General features: G+C 37.4%; 1 protein-coding gene across 2 annotated transcripts in view; it reads left to right on the forward strand.

Moving 5' to 3' along the window:
* Positions 1-21,028, forward strand: part of BRMS1L (BRMS1 like transcriptional repressor) — a 44,305-nt gene extending 23,277 nt beyond the window's left edge. Inside the window, exons 5-10 of one of the 2 annotated variants that reach the window (XM_055555539.1) lie at positions 8,860-8,956; positions 11,554-11,637; positions 12,330-12,394; positions 13,098-13,137; positions 15,038-15,185; positions 19,419-21,028. In XM_055555539.1, the coding sequence (XP_055411514.1) occupies positions 8,860-8,956; positions 11,554-11,637; positions 12,330-12,394; positions 13,098-13,137; positions 15,038-15,185; positions 19,419-19,536 (552 nt within the window). In that variant the 3' untranslated portion in view covers positions 19,537-21,028. The remainder of the gene's footprint in view (positions 1-8,859; positions 8,957-11,553; positions 11,638-12,329; positions 12,395-13,097; positions 13,138-15,037; positions 15,186-19,418) is intronic. The other variant, XM_055555540.1, reaches the window with a different exon arrangement.
* Positions 21,029-21,905: the final 877 nt, after the last annotated feature.

Consider the following 21,905-nt stretch of genomic DNA (forward strand, 5'->3'; position numbering starts at 1 on the left):
TAGCTAGAACATGGAAACAACCTAGATGTCCATTGACAGATGAATGGAAAAAGAAGTTGTGGTACATACACACAATGGAATATTACTCAGTCATAAAAAGGAATGCATGTGAGTCACTTCTGATGAGGTGGATGAACCAAGAACCTATTATATAGAGTGAAGTGAGTCAGAGAGAGGAAGGTAAATATCGGATTCTAATGCACATATGGAATGTAGAAAAATAGTACTGAAGAATTTATTTACAGAGCAGCAGTCGAGAAACAGACATAGAGAATGGACTTATGGACATTGGGAGAGGGCAGGAGAGGGTGAGATGTATGGAAAGAGTAACATGGAAACTTACATTACTATATGTAAAATAAATAGCCAACAGGATTTTGCTGTATGGCTCAGGAAACTCAAACAGCGGCTCTGTATTAACCTAGAGGGATGGGGTGGGGAGGGAGATGGGAGGGAGGTTCAAAAGGGAGGGGATATATGTATACCTGTGGCTGACTCATGTTGAGGTTTGACAGAAAACAGTAAAATTCTGTAAAGCAATTATCCGTCAATAAAAAAATAAAAAAAATTTTTTCTTCTAGTTTTATGAAGATGTAATTGACATATAGCACTGTGTAAGTTTAAAGTGTGCATCATAGTGATTTAATTTATAAGCATCATGATATCAAGTTTAATGGGCAGCCATCATCTCATATAGATACAAAATTAAAAAATAGAAAAATAAATTTTTCCTTGTGATGAAAACTTTTAGGATTTACTCTTAACAACTTTTGTATATAACACACAGTGGTGTTAATTAATCATGTTGTACTTGTTTATTTTATAACTGGAAGTTTGTACCTTTGGATGGCCTTCAACCAGTTTCCCCCTCCCTAAATACTCTTAAAAATCTGCTTTTACTGGGTAATGTGTGTACATATTTCTGAAAGCACAGGCTTGTAATGCAAAACAGCAGTCTCTCTCCCATCTCTGTGTTCTACATGCAAGCAGCAATTGTCTATGTAAATCTTTTATCTACTGCTTCTGGAGTTCAGCCTCATTTCTAAATAATACCAGTTTTGGATAGTACCTTTTGAAAGCTGAGGATTCCATAATAGTTCCCCTTATCTTATTCTTCTGATATTGTTATGTCATAATTTTTGTTTTTGTTGTAACAATAATTATTTTTTACTGATCCCAGAGTTATGCTTTGCTTAAACGTCCCTTCTTGTACAACTGTGTTTTTTTAACCTTGGAATTAATTGCTTCATTTATTGTTTGTTAGTTTTCTCTTGTTTATCAGTTCTCCCCAGAGACTCGAGCAGATTTATGAAAACCCCTAGTGCCATTTTCCACATGGTCAGATGCATCAGGTAATCCATGAGACCCATTTCCTTCTGGAGTTCTCCATCCTGGGAACAAGTCTTCCATCCCTGGACCCCGTTCCTTTCTGCTCCATCCTTCAGATACTTTCTATGCCAGCTGCATCTCTGTCTTCATGGGTATCTCTTCACAAGTAAAGTAATTCCCTTTACTTCTTTCCCTGCTAGTCTTGTTTTCTTTTTTCAGTTTTGTTGAGTAGCTTCTTGGGAAAAAGTGTATAGAAGTTAGTTGTTTGAGACTTCTTGTATTGGTTATCTATTGCTTTATAATAAATTACTCCAAAATTTAGTCACTTGAAACAGTAATCAGCATTTTATTTTTCAGTCTTTATGGTCGGGAACTTGGGAGCAAATTAGCTGGGTGGTTCTGGCTCAGGGAATCACATGAAATTGCAGTAAAGAGGTCAGCCAGGGAAGCAGCTATTTGAAGGCTTGACTGGGACTGCAGGAACTGCTTCTATGGTGACTGACTTAAAGACTGGCAGGTTGTTGCTGGTTGTTGGTTGGAAGCCTTATTCCCATAGGCCTCTCCACAGGCTTACTGAGGGCCCCCATGACCTTGTGACTAGCTTCTCAGGGAGTGAATGGTTTACAAGAGCAAGACAGAAGTGACAGTGTTTTTAATAACCTAGATTTCTGCCGCATTCTGTTCCTTACAGATGAGTCATTAAGTCCTGCCCACTTTCAGGGAGACAGGAATTAGGGTCTACCTTTTGAAGGGAGGCATGTCAAAGATTTATTGGACATGTTTTAAAACCCTTACATCTTTCGTGTCCAGAACCATCTTTTAACTCACCCTTCAGAGTATGGAATTCTAGATGTAAGTAATGATGTTTCCTCAGAATTTTGAAGGCATTTTTCCATTGTCTTCTAGCCTCTAGTATTGCTTTGAGAAGCCTGTTACCATTGTGAATCCCGATCCTCTGTACATGACCTGTTTTCTTCCTAAATAGCTGTAAGATGTTTTCTTTATCCTTGATGCTATGGAACAGCAAGGTGATATGTGCTTCTCTTTTCATTCATGTGAATACTCAGAGGAACATTTATATCAGGAAACATATCTTTTGCTCTGAGAAGTTTCTTATATTGTTTCTTCTCCATTATTTTCTGTTTTCTCATTTTGGAACTCTTCTTGGTTAGCTGCTGAAGCCCCAAGATTGATCTTTGAATTTTCTTATATTTCATATATATATTATATTATTACATAGTATTTAGATCTTATATATTATATTTTTATTGTACTTCCCTCCATCTCTTCCCTTCATTCTTATTTTATTCTTTTTAAGAGTGTATTCAACTTTCTTTTCCAATCCTTTTACTAAATGTTTTATTTCCATTCTGTATTTTATTTCCAAGAGCCCTTATGTCCTCTGATTACCCATTTTTTATATTTTTTCCAACTCCTATTCTTTTCTCATGGGTGTAATCTCATCCCTTTATGGGTATTAAATGCAGTTGTTTTAAACTTTTTTTTCTGTATCTTGACTTGTTCCTGTTTCTTTATACTTCTTTTTTGTTCATTTGTCTCTCTGTGTTTCATTTTGATGCTTTTCACAAATAACTAGCCACCTTTGGCCATCATTCGTATCTAGGAGTGAGTCAATATAATCTGCCTGTGTGCAGAGCTTGTCAGCTGCTGAGCTCTAGAAGTTTTCTTCTCACTGGTGAGCCTTTCTCTCTTTAAGGCTTCCCATGTATTTTCCCCTATCCAGACCCTTCTTCATTTCTTTGTAGATTTGGAAGTATGACTCAGACTTTTCGAATATTCGCCCCTCTCAACTTCTTTCTTTACAGAGTGCCTGCGTGTGTATAGTGTACATAATGCAGATCTTGGGGTTCTGTCTCAGTTTAGTTATCATGTTCAGGGGTTATGGCATGGCATTGTGCTCCTTCCTTTGTTTGATAACTGTGTTTGTTGATTTATTTTGTACTTGTTTTCTGTTTTCTTCATTATGTCTTCGGGAAGAGAGAGTTTATGATCTGGATTCATTTGTCATTTTACTGTAGCTTTTTGAATTTTCCCCTACTTTTTGAATTCTGAATGTTTGTTATCTGCAGAGTAGTGGTATGGATGTATAATAATTTCTGTAGCCAATACTCTGTTATTGGATTTTACTTTGTTCCTGGTTTTATGCATTACAAGTATTGCTGTTGTGGACATCCTTTTCCATGCAGTATTGGCCAAGGTTGTTATTTCTTTAGGATGGAATCCTCAGCGTAATTACTAGATCAAAGGATGAAGTCAGTGAAGTCCTTAAAACATATTTGTAAGTTACTTTCTAAATTGTTGAGTTGGTTTATATTCTCTGTATCAGTTGGCATTGTTTATTTATTTTAAATTAATTTATTAATTTTAATTGGAGGCTAATTACTTTACAGTATTGTGGTGGTTTTGCCATACATTGACATGAATCAGCTATGGGTATACCTGTGTCCCACATCCTGAACCCCCCACCCACCTCCCTCCCCATCCCATCCCTCTGGGTTGTCCCAGTGCACCGGCTTTGAGTGCCCTGTTTCATGCATTGAACTTGGACTGGTGATCTGTTTCACAAACGGTAATATACATGTTTCAGTGCTATTCTCTCAAATCATCCCACCCTCATCTTCTCCCACAGAGTCCAAAAGTCTGTTCTGTGTATCTGTGTCTCTTTTGCTGTCTCACATATAGGGTTATTGTTACCATCTTTCTAAATTCCATATATATGTGTTAATATACTGTATTGGTGTTTTTCTTTCTGACTTACTTCACTCTGTATAATTGGCTCCAGTTTCATCCACCTCATTAGAACTGATTCAAATGCGTTCATTTTAACAGCTGAGTAATACTCCATTGTGTATATGTACCACACCTTTCTTTCCATTCATCTGCTGATGGACATCTAGGTTGCTTCCATGTCCTGGCTATTGTAAGCAGTGCTGTGATGAACAATGGGGTACACGTGTCTCTTTCAGTTCTGGTTTCCTCAGCGTGTATGCCTAGCAGTGGGATTGCTGGGTCATATGGCAGTTCTATTTTCAGTTTTTTAAGGAATCTCCACACTGTTCTCCATAGTGGCTGTACTAGTTTGCATTCCCACCAACAGTGTAAGAGGGTTCCCTTTTCTCCACACCCTCTCCAGCATTTATTGTTTGTAGACATTTTGATAGCAGCCATTCTGACGGACGTGAGATGGTACCTCATTGTGGTTTTGATTTGCATTTCTCTGATAACGAGTGATGTTGAGCATCTTTTCATGTGTTTGTTAGCCATCTGTATGTCTTCTTTAGAGAAATGTCTATTTAGTTCTTTGGCCCATTTTTTGATTGGGTCATTTATTTTTCTGGTAGGCATTGTTTATTATAATTGAAAAGAATAAAACAACTTTGCCAAGTGAAGAACAGTATTATATACTGTACATTTTAATTTGTACTTGTATTTGTCTCTCTGTCTCTTCTTTTGGCTGTTTTTGGTAGTGAGTATGGACAGTATTTCGGAGAAGGCAATGGCACCCCACTCCAGTACTCTTGCCTGGAAAATCCCATGGACGGAGGAGCCTGGTAGGCTGCGGTCCATGGGGTTGCTAAGAGTCGGACACGACTGAGCGACTTCACTTTCACTTTTCACTTTCACGCATTAGAGAAGGAAATGGCAACCCACCCCAGTGTTCTTGCCTGGAGAATCCCAGGGACGGGGGAGCCTGGTGAGCTGCCATCTATGGGGTCGCACAGAGTCGTACACGACTGAAGCGACTTAGCAGTAGCAGCAGCGTGGACAGTATTTAGATTTTCTTACTGATTTATCCATGCTTGTTTAATTTCATCTGATGGTTTTAAGGCTTTGTCATGTTGCAGATATTTTTTATTGCTTTCTTCTTACCTTTGTTTGCTTTTTAATGTATCTTTAATTTATGTGTGCACAAATAGTTTTTTAAAACATAACTTGTCCTTTGGATTTTTATGCTTTGAAAAGCTTTCTTCAAAAAAAAAAAAAGAAAAGAAAAGCTTTCTTCATCCCAATATCATTCACTATCTTTCCTTACTTTCTTTAAATTTCATTTTGTAAATTTAACTGTTTAGTCCATTAATTGTTTTGTATAACATAATGCAAAGAACCTCATGTTATAGAATTTTTTCTCTGTATCAGTTCAGTTCAGTCACTCAGTCGTGTCTGACTCTTTGTGACTCCATGGACTGCAGTGTGCCAGTGTTCCCTGTCCATCACCAACTCCCAGTGCTTGCTCAAACTCATGTCCATCAACATGATGCCATCCAACCATCTCATCCTCTGTTGTCCCCTTCTCCTGCCTTCAATCTTTCCCAGCATCAGGGTCTTTTCCAGTGAGTCAGCTCTTTGCATCAGGTGGCCAAAATATTGGAGTTTCAGCTTCAACATCAGCCCTTCCAGTGAATATTCAGGACTGATTTCCTGTAGGATGGACTGGTTGGATCTCCAAGGGACTCTCAAGAGTCTTCTCCAACACCACAGTTCAAAAGCATCAATTCTTCGGTGCTCACTTTTCTTTATGGTCCAGCTCTCACATCCATACATGACTATTGGAAAAACTATAGCTTTGACTAGATGGACCTTTATTGGCAAAGTAATGTCTCTGCTTTTTAATAAGCTGTCTAGGTTGGTCATAACTTTTCTTCCAAGGAGCAAGTGTCCTTTAATTTTATGGCTGCAGTTACCAGCAGTGATTTTTGAGCCCTGAAAAGTAAAGTCTCTCACTGTTTCCATTGTTTTACCATCTATTTGCCATGAAGTGATGGGACTGGATGCCATGATCTTAGTTTTCTGAATGTTGAGTTTTAAGCCAACTTTTTTTCTCTGTAGAGTTAAACTCATTTTTCTCTTGTCATTTATTGTCATCTGGTTTTCAAATAATTTGAAGTCACCTTTTTTGTAACATTTCCCACAACCAGAGTCTGTTTCTTGGCTTTTAAATCCTATTCTGCTTATCTTTTTATTCCAATGCAGCATACTTTAAAAAAAAAAAAAAGACTGTAGCCTTTTAATATGTTTTGTTCTTTCTCTGGTAATGCTAGTCCTTGAAAATCTCCCAAGATGCTATCCAGGTTCAAAACTGTGAGATGCCTTAGTCAGGGAACTGCCAACAGGCAGTTGATTCTGAACCCAGGCCAGAGGGAGACCAGTGCAAACGTGGAACCTTGGAGCCACTTTGCTTGCATTCCCTAACATGTCCCTGATGAGAAGGAGTATGGTCTCAGTTGGTGAAAGGGGTCCGTGAGCAGGTTCGCTAAGTATACGTGTGAAGATTGGAGGGGTGTGGGATTTTGAAGTCAAATATGTAGTTATAATTAATAATACTTTAAAAAAGCTAAATTACCTATTGAGTATAGAAGCCTGTACAGGCACCAAAGCAAGGGAGTTTGAATGTCTCTTTCTTTTCCGTTGTCTTTTTACCTGCTTCATTTATGACTTTCTTTCCTTCTCATGGAAGGCTGTTGAGGGGCTGGGGATAAGGGAGAGAAGAACAAGGAATAATGGGGATAGAGTCAAGGCAATTCTATTTGTGTAATTTAAAGTATACCTGTAATATTTTTTAGAGATGCCTTCAAAACTTCAAACATTTCAGTCCCATTGTACCTTTTTTTTTCAATTGTAAACAATGACTGGTAGGTTTATTTCAGAATTTCTGCTTGGCCTAGGGCAAATATATCAATGGAATACAAAGAGAATTCACCAGTTAAAAGTCCATATTCTTTTTTTAATGGTAATTTTTAAAAAACATTTTTTCATTGAAATATTCTTAAAAGCAAAGGCTTTATCACTCCTGCTTAGCTTTCAGAGTCCTCTTTGGTTTGAGAATCTGGCTCTATTCTTAGCCATCACACGATCTTGACTGTAGCTGCAGCCTGTTCTCCCTTCTTATCTGCTATGTAACAGTTCCCAGTTCTTGTAGTACAATGTAGATAATGCTAGACTATTCAATAAAATTTTACCAAAAGCAGAGGAGAAAGTAAAAGGAAGTAAGCATAGAGAGTAACATGTAATGAGATAATTTTTCAAAGGGGATCTAGTTTTAGCTTTCTTCTGCTTTGCTTTCTCTCTACCTCCAGGATTGCTTCAAATTTACAAAAACCATCTTTTCTCTACCACTTGGGAGAACCTTCAAGCATATGTAGACTCTAAATTTCAAACCCAAAAGAGAAGACTTCATGATTGACACTGGGAATGCTGAAAATGGGCATGGCTTATGCCTTCCACAAGAAATCATAACTAACTGTATTCTAGTAGCTACTATCCCACTCTAGTACTCTTGCCTGGAAAATCCCATGGATGGAGGAGCCTGGTAGGCTGCAGTCCATGGGGTCGCTAACAGTTGGACACGACTGAGCAACTTCACTTTCACTTTTCACTTTCATGCATTGGAGAAGGAAATGGCAACCCACTCCAGTGTTCTTGCCTGGAGAATCCCAGGGACGCAGAGCCTGATGGGCTGCCGCCTATGGGGTCGCACAGAGTCAGACACGACTGAAGCGACTTAGCAGCAGCAGCAGCAGCAGTAGCTACTATGAGACAGTCATATCTAGCTATATCCCAATAGGCTATTGTCTTTACTAGAGATACACATGTGGTAGGTGGGTGGCAATCTGTCACAGCCTTTTATATGATAAGTCTATGTGATTTTATTTTTCATATAAAATTATAGTGGGAAATGGCAACCCACCCCAGTATTCTTGCCTAGAAAATTCCATGAACAGAGGAGCCTGATGGACTACAGTCCATGGGGTCACAAAGAGTCAGACACTACTGAGTGCACACGTGCGCACACGCGTGTGCACACACACACACACACACATTGCTCATTCTCACACTGATGCTCATCCTCTGGCTTTTAAAATAAAGGATACTGTATTTTATAATAAAAACTATGGGATAGAACAAGTGGACCCGGATTCTAGTCTGATTTACTAGTAAATTGTCTTGTCTCTTAGCCAGTGGCTCAGTCTTTCTATATAATTGGGATATAATTAGTCTGTAATATTATTTTATCTTTAATTGAATTGTTTGAAATAATTATAAAATTTATACTTGACTTTTTCTCTTGATGATATATTAGTCTCTTTTAATATGATTGACATATTAGTGAGGAATTGTTCTGATATGAGAAAAAATAGTTTGTTTTACAATGATACATTTTACAGGACAGGCTCTCCATTGTGCTGACAGGGGACCTGCCTGTATTTAAAAGGGGCTACAGGAGCTCACTATGAGTTTTTTATGAAGTAAATATTTGCCTCTTTATCACATACAGATTTAGATATTCTTAAACAATTTAATTGTATGTAATTCTCTGTATACTTAGATTCCGTAGTTTCTAGTTTTAGTTCATTCATATATTTGACATTTCATCATTAAAATTTTTAAGTTGAATTTAAACAAAAGCACCATATGTTAAAACACTTCTAACAGTGAGTTATTTGGTACTGTTAGTTAAATATGGAACAATTATTTCCTTCCTACTTATGTGTGATCTATTTTTTTTTTCAGAGTGAAAAGCTTTTGTTATATGATACAGTACAGAGTGAGTTAGAGGAGAAGATACGAAGGCTTGAAGAGGACCGGCACAGCATTGATATTACCTCAGGTGAGGGGAATGCTGTGACTGTCATGTTTAAGTGACACTAAGCCTTTGGTTTACTGAGGTGTCTCCTCATATCTAGTCTCCTATACAGATGGTATATAAATGAAGTGTAGATCTTCACGACCCAGGTAATCACGATGGTATGATCACTCATCTAGAGCCAGACATCCTGGAATGTGAAGTCAAGTGGGCCTTAGAAAGCATCACTACGAACAAAGCTAGTGGAGGTGATGGAATTCCAGTTGAGCTATTTCAAATCCTGAAAGATGATGCAGTGAAAGGGCTGCACTAAATATGCCAGCAAATTTGGAAAACTCAGCAGTGGCCACAGGACTGGAAAAGGTCAGTTTTCATTCCAATCCCAAAGAAAGGCAATGCCAAAGAATGCTCAAACTACCGCACAATTGCACTCATCTCACATGTTGGTAAAGTAATGCTCAAAATTCTCCAAGCCAGGCTTCAGCAATACGTGAACCGTGAACTTCCTGATGTTCAAGCTGGTTTTAGAAAAGGCAGAGGAACCAGAGATGAAATTGCCAGCATCCGCTGGATCATGGAAAAAGCAAGAGAGTTCCAGAAAAACATCTATTTCTGCTTTCTTGACTATGCCAAAGCCTTTGACTGTGTGGATCACAATCATCTGTGGAAAATTCTGAAAGAGATGGGACTACCGGACCACCTGACCTGCCTCTTGAGAAATCTGTATGCAGGTCAGGAAGCAACAGTTAGAACTGGACATGGAACAACAGACTGGTTCCAAATAGGAAAAGAAGTACGTCAAGGCTGTATATTATCACCCTGCTTATTTAACTTCTATGCAGAGTACATCATGAGAAACGCTGGACTGGAAGAAACACAAGCTGGAATCAAGATTTCGGGGAGAAATATCAATAACCTCAGATATGCAGATGACACCACCCTTATGGCAGAAAGTGAAGAAGAACTCAAAAGCCTCTTGATGAAAGTGAAAGTGGAGAGTGAAAAAGTTGGCTTAAAGCTCAACATTCAGAAAACTAAGATCATGGCATCTGGTCCCATCACTTCATGGGAAATAGATGGGGAAACAGTGGAAACAGTGTCAGACTTTATTTTTCTGGGCTCCAAAATCACTGCAGATGGTGACTGCAGCCATGAAATTAAAAGACGCTTACTCCTTGGAAGGAAAGTTATGACCAACCTAGATAGCATATTCAAAAGCAGAGACATTGTCAACAAAGGTCCGTCTAGTCAAGGCTATGATTTTTCCTATGGTCACGTATAGATGTGAGATTTGGACTGTGAAGAAGGCTGAGCACCGAAGAATTGATGCTTTTGAACTGTGGTGTTGGAGAAGACTCCTGAGAGTCCCTTGGACTGCAAGGAGATCCAACCAGTCCATTCTGAAGGAGATCAGACCTGGGATTTCTTTGGAGGGAATGATGCTGAAGCTGAAACTCCAGTACTTTGGCCACCTCATGCGAAGAGTTGACTCATTGGAAAAGACTCTGATGCTGGGAGGGACTGGGGGCAGGAGGAGAAGGGGACGACAGAGGATGAGATGGCTGGATCTCATCACTGACTCAATGGACGTGAGTCTGAGTGAACTCTGGGAGTTGGTGATGGACAGGGAGGCCTGGCGTGCTGTGATTCATGGGGTTGCAAAGAGTCGGACACGACTGAGCGACTGAACGGAACTGAACTGAATGAGAGGGCAAGGAGGAAGACTGCTAAAGAATTTGCCATGATTGTTGCTTTTATTTGGACTCATACTTCAGAAAGATGTAGAAAATGAAGCACATGAAAAGGAATAAAATAGAAGTGTGACCGGAACAACAGGCATAATAATAATGTACTGTAAGAATAGTTAAGAATATTATTACAACATAAGAGTAGTATTGGAAGACAGCTACAGTATATATTCTTTCCTCTAAGTCTTGAAAGATTGTCATGTGGAAGAAGGAGTAGAAGCCTTTTCACTTGGTCCTGCACAAACTAGGACAAAAAGATGGGTATTATAAGGAGGCAGGTTTTTGTCTCTAAAAAAGGAAATACTTATTAATAATTAGATTAGGCCAAAGTGAAATTGGCTTTTTCAGGGAAAGACTTTCTACACCTTGGAAGATTTACTGGGTTATCCTATGGTTCTTGCATGTGTATTGTGTTACTTGTTATAAATTCTGTTTCTCCAGTATAGAATAGGCAGAGCAGACGAGCTGAGCTCTCCTGCCATTGTTCGACTAGTTGGCTGACCATGGGTGACAGTTTTAGCTTTTCTAAGTCAGTCTCTTTGTATAATTGAAGTCATGAGACTGTCTACCTGAGAGGTAGCTTCGAAGATTAGTTGAGACCATTCACGTGATGAATATTTAAGTGCCTGACATATATGTTCATCAGTTATTAGGCATAAAGTGCCAAATTGAATTTTGCTCTAATGAAGAGGAAAATTCATAAATATATAGCTGCTCATTAAATTATATATAGTCATATATATTACAGTATATACCCATATTTATAGCATATAAACAAAGCCACCAATGCAGTTTTGCTACTATGAAATTACAGTCTTTTTTTTCTTTGATCTCAATAAATCAGATAATACTTAATTTTTATTTACTTGCCAGAGCTGTGGAACGATGAGCTTCAGTCAAGAAAAAAGAGGAAGGATCCTTTCAGTCCTGACAAAAAGAAGCCAGTTGTTGTGTCAGATATCCTTTTTCAAATTTTCTGGGTTTTTAAATTTTTTTTTTAGTTGTTTTAATGTATGTTTTTGCACTGTGCATATCTTTGTAGTTTTTATTAGTATACTTTATCTTTATTTGCATGATCCTATAACAAGAACAGATGATTTTTTAAGAATGATTGAAAGCAGAAGGGTATAGTTTAGATTAAGTGAGGTAGAGTGGATAAGAAATTTAGCCATGATTCCAACACTGAAAATTAATATGGCTTTGTAGATCACAAGGGCTTTGAAATGAAGCAGCTGTTTATTATATAGCGTGATTGCTAAATTCTCATGTGTACTTTTTGACATTTTTAATGTCTCTGAAACTGGTATGTTTTTAAATTAAATTAATATATACATTCAATCTTGGCATTCCCGATGGTACCCTCCCTTGGCTCCTGCTTTCCCCCTCGCCCACCTCAAAACAGTGATTAGGTTGTTGGTGTATCTTACTGTCAGAGACACCATAGGATTAAGAGAATATGGTTATAACATCTGAAGTACTAGAACATACTTATGCTGATAGTAAGTTTTTTGAAAAGCAATTTGGAGTCAGAATTCAGCATGCTGATGGTTTTTGTCTGAAGTCATTGTTCCAGTCTCTGAAAAACAGAAATTTGGAAGTATAGTTTAAAACTGAAATTCTTACAGCTAAACTGACCTTGACTTTTCAACGTCCGTATATAGTTTATATGTTACAAGATCTTGATATTCTTGAAGACTGGACAACAATAAGAAAGGTATGCTTAAAGAGCAATGGAATTCAAGTATATTTTTTGTAGTCTACTTTTTAAGAGTATATAATTTTTCACTAATACATCAAAATATTGTTGTAAATATGCTTTACTTTGCAACAGTCTCTCTAGGCAGTCATTACTAATACAGATAACTGTGGATTGCAAGAGTATTTTATGAGAGGCATGTTAGCAGTTTGATTATATTTTTTCCTGTGATAATGTAATTAACAGTTTATGCAAAAGTATGCAAAAGTATTTAGGTTGCCCCAAAATAGTAATGGATTACCATTCTGTGCCTAGTTCTTAGCCTGGTACTGGCTCACAGAAGGCATTCAGATGTATTTTTTGAATGAATGAGAGTGAGTGAATATTTGAACCTTTGTTATACATTTTTGCATTTTGTCATTAAACATTGAAATGTTAGAAGATTTTCTGTGCTTGTTTGAAAGTGGAGACTTGTTTTCCTATTAAAATTTTCCGTTCTCAGAAGCTTCTTAGTTGAGAATTTGAGATTAGGTATTGATAACACCTCGAGAAGAACTTTTTATTCTTTTTATATTCCCATGGTTTTAGACATTACCAACTTATTGAAGCAGATCATGTTTCACTGTGTTTGTTTTTAAGCTTGTAAGTATTATATATTAAATGGATATTGAAATATACTTTGATTTTGAACTCAGACATCTTTCTTCTTTTTTTAATTAAGGCAATGGCTACACTTGGTCCACATAGAGTGAAAACAGAACGTAAGTCATTTTGTCTGAGTTCAGATCTTCTCTTTGGAGACTTTTTAAGTCATCTACACACTAAACCACTCCCCCCTCACTGGTTTCATTTCATCAGTGAACACTATATGCAGAACTGTGAAAAATTCTTCTGGAGTCTTTGCCTCATGTAAAAGTTTCAAGATTTATGAATGGAATGTATTTCTTTAGTGCTTCAACTGCATTACAATTGCTAATAATGGATCAGTAATCTTAAAAGTATTTATTTAGTGTTTTTTAATGGGCTCAATAATTCTATAGGGGAGGTGTCTGGAGTCCGTGGATGGCCTTCAGAGAGCCTGAGAATAGGAATTGTGGAATTTCAATTCCACAAGCCTCTGGAATTGTGCGCAAAATTACTTCTGTACCTATATTTTCTATGAGAGAGATTAGAATGCTGGCAGTAGGGTTCATCAAAAATCCTGCTGAAGTAGTGATGGACATTACTGTCTAGAATAATTTCTCTGTTTCTACCTTCTTTCACTATATAGATTTGAGCCATGGATTCCTTTAAGAGTCTGGCTACACTGTTGAGTGGGTCTCCTCCCCAGCCCCTGTTATCTTTAGCATGTGTATTCTTTGTTTTCTTCATGGCACTTACCACAATTTGTAATTTTTTGATTGTTTACATGTTTACCTGTCTCCTGAGAGAATCGTAAGCTCCACAAAGGTCAGAAATCTGTCTGTTTCAGTCACAGTGCTCAGAAAACATTTGTTGAATGAATGAATGAGTGAATACTTACTGAAAACCTTTTACATACCAGGCACTTTTTGAGGTCAGTGAATGCAGTGGTGCAAGAGTTGAATCTCCTGGAACTTCCTTGAGGGAGGCAGAATGATAATGTATATGTAAATAGATAACTAACTAGATAATGACAAATTGTAATAATTGCTATGAAGGAAATATAAAGCTGTGGTGAAGATTAACTGAGGAGTGGGTAGAGTGGTTGGGGAAGACCTTTCTGAGGTGGTGACATTTGAATGATGCAGAGGGGTATATTCCATGGTGTGCTTTTGACAGTGTGCTTCCATAAAGAATGTTTTTTTTTTTTTTTTCTGCATGAGTTTATCTGATGAATCTCAAACCATTTCTAGAATTTCAAAATGAAAATTCTACTGAGTACATTTGCTTTTTAGAATCAAAGGCCTGGGAAATTCTTGGAATATATGTTAAACTTTGCTTTTTTGAAGTGTCAGTTGAGACAATAAAAAGTGTCAGGCCAGACAATATGAAAAAATATAATTTTCAGTGGAAATATGATAACTCACATTTTAAATCTTATTTAAAATTGGCACTAGTAAAGCAAAATACATCGTCTTTTCTCCTTACACTTGTCTAGTTATTGATTTATTATATATTATTTGTGTGTGTGTTAGTCATTCAGTTGTGTCCGACTCTTTGCACCCCATGGACTGTAGCCCTCCAGGCTCCTCTTTCCATGGAATTTCTCCAGGCAAGAATACTGAGTTGCTATTCCCTTCTCCAGGGAATCTTCCCCACCCAGGGATTGAACCTGAGTCTCCCGCTTTGCAGGCAGATTCTTTACCATCTGAGCCATCAGGGAATTTTCAGTGGAAATATGACAACTCAGATTTTAAATCTTACTTAAAATTGACATTAATAGTGGATAATATATCTGCTCTCTTGCACTTGTCTAGTTAATTAATTTATTATATATTTTTTAGCTTTATTAAATAGCTCTATTAAAAACAGTGAATTATAAAAAATGTAGGAAATGAAATTCTCTTTGTTTTTATTAGATATAGGTTTCTTATCTAAAAAAATATTTTTAGTGTATTTTCACATATATGGGTAGATTGGTATTAATGCTTAAGTGTTCTGCACTTTTGTTCTTCTGACAATGTCTTATTAATATAACAGTTTTTGAACTGATCCCTTTAGCACCTGTGAAACTGGAAAAACACCTGCACAGTGCTAGATCCGAAGAGGGAAGGTTGTACTATGACGGTGAATGGTATATACGTGGACAGACAATATGTATTGACAAAAAAGATGAATGTCCTACAAGGTAAAAAGCCTTTATTGTTTTGTTTTGTTTTTTTTTTTTAATTTAATTTTATTTTTAGACTTTACATAACTGTATTAGTTTTGCCAAATATCAATGCTGCTCAGTATGAGAGTGTACTGTGAGGTTGTCAGTAAATTTTTGCTGCTTGTATAGTGCATTCATAATACCTTAATAATTGCCTATGGATTTCTTTTCGTGATGTATGATTTGATTAGCATGTTTGAACACCAGTGTTAATGTTAACTTTTAGGGGTATATTTTAGTATTTTGTATAAAAAAAGTTGCATCAATCAGAATGGGAAAGGAATTGAAAATTAATGAAAATTTAGAGTGATGGTAATTAAAGTATAACTTGAAAACTGAAAATTGCCTTTTAAAGGATTCAACCTGTCTGAGCTTAAATAAAGTTTGTATAATTATTTATAGAGCCTTCTAAGTTTTCTTTGGTGTGGCCTTTGGAAAATATTAATGTGCATCACTTCTTTAGTTCCTTTATAGTTTATTATTTAATCCTCAGAGTTTTTTAATCCTCTACAGTAAGAAAATAACTTTTTCTAGGTAGTAATAGTAAATAAGGTGTTTGCATTTAATGTTGAATACTCATTTCAGGAGCAAACTTTTCTCATAAAAGTCCATTGAGCTAATTAATTACTAGGTTATATATATAATACTCCTGGATTTTTTGCTTTATCTTATTGCTTTTGAGTCATATAACTACTACTACTTAGAATCTGTGTGTATGCATGCTAGTTGCTTCAGTTGTGTCAGATTCTTTGTGATCCCATGGACTGTAGCCTGCCAGGCTCCTCTGTCCGTGGGATTCTCCAGGCAAAATACTGGAGTAGGTTGCCATGCGCTCCTCCAGGGGATGTTCCTGACCCAGGCATTGAATCCATGTCTCTTAGATATCCAATATTGGCAGGTGGGTTTTTTTTTTTTTTTTACCACTAACACCACCTGGGAAGCATATATATATATATATATATGCTTTTATATATATAAAGTACCCCTAGCTTCTTTGCCATATCTTATTGCTTTTGAGACATATAACTACTACTGTGTAGCATAAATGTGGTTAAAAAGGAAATGCTTGTGCTCAGTCACAAAGTTGTGTCTGACTCTTTGCGACCCCATGGACTGTAGCTGGCCAGACTCCTCTATCCATGGGACTTCCCAGGCAAGAATACTGGAGTGAGTTGCCCTTTCATTCTCCAGGGGAAGGCTCCAGGGGATCTTCCTGCACCATAGATCAAACCTGTGTCTCCTGTATTAGCAGGTGGATTCTTTACTATTGAGCCACCAGGATAGCACTAAAAAGAAGATAAAATAGCATAAAAGAGGATTAAATACAAACATAGTTTTAGAAAGACTTCTGTTAGGTTGGTGCAAACATAATTGTGGTTTTGGACTGTGGATTTTAAATCACTGTTACTAGGTTCAAACACATCTTGATTAATCAAAATAGGAACCATTACAATCAACACATTTTTGCCAACAAGAAATGAGTTTATTTCTGAAGCATAAAAATCTATGCTTCGAGATGTGATGAACTATTTCTTGGAAAACATTTTCTGCACCCTGCTGGTTGTAGAAGCATTTTCCCTGCAAGAAGTTGTCAAGATGCCTAAAGAAGTGGTTGTCAGTTGGCATGAGGTTAGGTGAATATGGCAGATGAGGCAAAACTTCGTATCCCAATTTGTTCAACTTTGAAACGGTGGTGGTGCGACGTGTGTTTGGGGGTTTTCATGGAGAAGAGTTGGACCCTTTCTGTTGACCCATGCTGGATTCAGGCCTTGCAGTTTTCAATGCATCTCATCAATTTCCTGAGCATACTTCTTAGATCTAATGGTTTTGTCAGGATTCAGAAAGCTATAGTGGATCAGATGGGCAGCAGACCACCAAACAGTGACTGGGACCTTTTTTTGGTGTAAATTTGGCCTTGGGAAGTGCTTTGAAGCTTCTTCTTGGTCCAGCCACTGAACTGGTCATCACCGGTTGTTGTATAAAATCCACTTTCTGTTGCATGTCACAATCCAATTGAGAAATGGTTCATTGTTGCACAGAGTAAGAGAAGACATCACTTCAAAACAACAAGTGTTGTGATTTTCGGTCAGCTTGTGCGGCACTCACTTACTGAGCTTTTTCACCTTTCCAGTTTGCTTCAAATGCCAAATGACCATCAGTTCAGTTCAGTTGCTCAGTCATGTCCGACTCTTTGCAACCCCATGGACGGCAGCATGCCAGGCCGCCGTGTCCATCACCAACTCCTGGAGTTCACCCAAACTCATGTCCGTTGAGTCAGTGACGCCATCCAACCATCTTATCCTCTGTCGTCCCCTTCTCCTCCTGCCCTCAATCTTTCCCAGCATCAGGGTCTTTTCAAATGAGTCAGCTCTTCGCATCAGGTGGCCTAAGTATTGGAGTCTTAGCTTCAACATCAGTCCTTCCAATGAACACCCAGGACTGATCTCCTTTAGGATGGACTGGTTGGATCTCCTTGCAGTCCAAGGGGCTTTCAAGAGTCTTATCCAACACCACAGTTCAAAAGCATCAATTCTTCGGTACTCAGCTTTCTTTATAGTCCAACTCTCACATCCATACATGACCACAGGAAAAACCATAGCCTTGACTAGACGAACCTTTGTTGGCAAAGTAATGTCTCTGCTTTTGAATATGCTATCTAGATTGGTCATAACTTTCCTTCCAAGGAGTAAGCAGCTTTTGATTTCATGGCTGCAATCACCATCTGCAGTGATTTTGGAGCCCAAAAAAATAGAGTTTCTCACTGTTTCCACTGTTTCCCCATCTATTTGCCATGAAGTGATAGGACCAGATGCCATGATCTTCGTTTTCTGAATGTTGAGCTTTAAGCCAGCTTTTTCACTCTCCTCTTTCACTTTCATCAAGAGGCTCTTTAGTTCTTCTTCACTTTCTGCCATAAGGGTGGTGTCATCTGCATATCTGAGGTTATTGATATTTCTCCCGGCAATCTTGATTCCAGCCTGTGCTTCTTCCAGTCCAGCGTTTCTCATGATGTACTCTGCATATAAGTGAAATAAGCAGGGTGACAATATACAGCCTTGATGTACTCCTTTTCCTATTTGGAACCAGTCTGTTGTTCCATGTCCAGTTCTAACTGTTGCTTCCTGACCTGCATCCAGGTTTCTTGAGAGGCAGGTCAGGTGGTCTGGTATTCCCATCTCTTTCAGAATTTTCCACAGTTTATTGTGATCCACACACTCAAAGGCTTGGCATAGTCAATAAAGCAGAAATAGATGTTTTTCTGGAACTCTCTTGCTTTTTCGATGATCCAGCGGATGTTGGCAATTTGAACTCAATGATCAATGTTGAGTTCTTCAACAACTTCTCATGTAGTTGTAATAGGATCAGCTTCGATGATGGCTTTCAATTTCATTGTCAATCTGATGACTGGCCACTGCATTCCTCATCTTCAAGCTCTCAGCTCTTTTGCAAAACATCTTGAGCCACTACTGCACTGTAGGTTTGTTAGCAGTTCCTGGGTCAGGTGCATCGATGTTGTGAGTTATCTGTGCTGCTTTACGACCCATTTTGAACTTGAATAAGAAAAATTACCCATATCTGCTTTTTATCTAACATCATTTCCCTTGTCTAAAATAAATACAAAATACACAGCAAGTAATAAGTCATTAGCAAAAAAGCATAAAGTGAGAAATGTACGTTAAAAAATGATGTATAACATAACCGCATTTATTTAAGAATGTATTCCAATATCAAATGGCAAAGTTCAACAATGCAAAACTGCAATTACCTTTGCACCAACCTAATATATAAAGATTAATACTGTTAAAAAAAATATGTATGAGTACCAAAAATGCTTGACACTGGGAATTAAGATTTGTATTTAGAACATATCCTACAATCATATTGATATGAGTTGGAGCTGTAATACCATATAAGGAGTGGTTTTAGCTTCATTTTTTTGTCTTTTGGAGGTGGGTTGGAAATGGACAATGTGCTTTTAATAGTTCCAAGAGTAAATTTTACCAACTCTATTAAGAAAAGAAAGATAATTGTGTTGCTGAATGTGGTATTTTTGGCAGCATGCCCTGCTAGTAGCATTCTGATAAATGACAGTTACATACCTGAGTCTACCCTTACAGTCCAGCTATTTTGGTTTTATAGCTAGTGCTCTAAAATGAGTAGAGGAGGCATATTGTCATTCATTCATTCATATTTTTTTTTTCTTTTTAGTGCTGTAATTACAACAATTAACCATGATGAAGTTTGGTTTAAGAGGCCTGATGGAAGCAAATCTAAGCTTTACATTTCACAGCTACAGAAAGGAAAATACTCAATTAAACATTCGTAATCATGATTTAAGTGTTATCTAAATCTACCTTATTAGTGTTACCGAGTATTATGTGCCATGGGAATAAAAAAATGTATTCAATAACTTAATATTCTCATTGAATCATGAGAGACTGTGTATTTATAGGTAGTACTCTAAGTAAACCTCATGTTGATATGTTATTAAAAGAGACAGTAATAAAAGTTTAGTCATGATCATTACATTTATTTGCCTTTTTGATCCAATGACCAATAGGTGTATATGGTAGGGGTTTCTTACTAAACTTTTTCCTTTGGTTTTTATGTAAATCTGCCTTACCTTTAGTGAACTGTTTTAGCAATGGCTACATTTATCTGCAGTTTTCTTGATTTTCAAGATCTTTTCTCTGATCATATATTTGTAAATAAGCCTGATAAAATGTTTCCTATAAATGGTTTGTAATAGCACATTCATGTTAAATCAGAACTGAAATTTAAACGTATATACATGAGTATGTATAGATGGCTTCATCAGCTTATTTAGAACTGATGGCCTTACTTTACAATCTTATTTTACCCCAAATTAAGCTATTGGGCTTGAAAGCGAAAAGGAGCACTTTTGTAGACTAGCAGCTTTCCTTCTCCTCTTCCTTGATTATATGGTGGTGATCTATTTTTACAGATCATACTTTATGTTGATTAGCAAAATTAGTGTCAAGTAATAACATGCTTCTTCCTGTGTTTCTTGTGAATCTTTGGAGGGCAGGTATTGATGCCTGGTATTTATGATACAGTATGTAAGTGGGTGGACAGTAACTGACAGTATTGTGGTACTTGCTGTACATGTCTGATCTTTTGAAACAGATTTTTAGTAAGCATTTTCCAGAGGTAAAACTAGGTTCATATCCTAATTTTATTTCTAGGGCAAAATAGACAGGGATGATCTCCTTGAATCTATTCCCAAATTAATATTTTTATCTTTGGTGTTTCTACACTTTAAGGCCACTTCGTGCAATTTAGAAAGTATTGGCCTCTCTTCCCCTAGTCACCTTCAAAATTAACTTCGAAAACCTCAGGAACAGTACAGAGATCGAAGCCCTCAGTATGGCAGCATAATTGGCTGTAGTCTGTATTAGGGTACAACCGAATCAGGTATTCCTGGTGGTCTTATGCACTTTAATTTCTGTAATATTGAGACTTAAGAGGATGAAGAAGAGATCTACTTATTAACACTTAGGGCAGGAATATCTGCATTTTTCCGTTTGTTTTCTCAACTGTTTTACCTCTGCAGACATCTTCCTGTGCAGATCACTACTTCAAAGTTGCCAAATGTTAATTAAAATATTGACTTCTGAAATTCATTATCAGCAAAGTTATGAATGTTGTTCTGTTTCTAATTAACCTTAGCAAGTGTACATAATGTCATAATCTGATAGTATTTGACAGTACTTATGTATACGATGTTTCATAAGCATTTTTAATAAGATTTGTATTTTTAAATTTAGTATATAATAAAAAGATGTGTTTGAGTGTCATTCGTAGTGTCTTGAATGACTTGTGCATGAGTTCTTTTATTATTTATAACCTGCCTACTTCTGAGAAGGATTTGAGCCAATTTAATAGATATGGAGTGTTGAACAAATGTTTCTGCTTCTCTGTTTCAACCTCTGTTGCAGATATTTAAGACAGCTAAGAAGAGCTGACTCATTGGAAAAGACTCTGATGCTGGGAGGGATTGGGGGCAGGAGGAAAAGGGGACGACAGAGGATGAGATGGCTGGATGGCATCACTGACTCGATGGGCGTGAGTTTGAGTGAACTCCGGGAGTTGGTGATGGACAGGGAGGCCTGGCGTGCCGTGATTCATGGGGTCACAAAGAGTCGGACATGACTGAGCAACTGAACTGAACTGAAGTTATACTTAATTTAAATATATGTGCATATGTTCTACTTTAATAAAAAAACATTGTATAAGTTCTGAAATTTTAAGTAAAAGTCTTTATTTTAAAAACCATGATTTAGCACATTTACTTTCAGAACTTCAATGTTTATATCAAATAAAACAAATTCATAATATTGATTCTGATTCAGGTAAGCATATGCTTGTCTGTGATTGAAGTACTATAAAATAGATTTCATTGTTGTCAGTTTGCCATTTGACTTCTGGTCAAATAGTTTAGGGGAAGTGTTCAGTGCAGTTCAGTTGCTCAGTCGTGTCCGACTCTTTGTGACCCTGTGGACCGCAGCACGCCAGGCCTCCCTGTCCATCACCAACTCCCAGAGTTTACTCAAACTCATGTCCATTGAGTCAGTGATGCCATCCAGCCATCTCATCCTCTCTCGTACCCTTCTTCTCCTTCCTTCAATCTTTTCCAGCATCAGGGTCTTTTCAAATGAGTCAGTTCTTCACATC

This window comes from Bubalus kerabau, chromosome 19, assembly GCF_029407905.1.
Source record: "Bubalus kerabau isolate K-KA32 ecotype Philippines breed swamp buffalo chromosome 19, PCC_UOA_SB_1v2, whole genome shotgun sequence".
Lineage (NCBI taxonomy): Eukaryota > Metazoa > Chordata > Mammalia > Artiodactyla > Bovidae > Bubalus > Bubalus kerabau.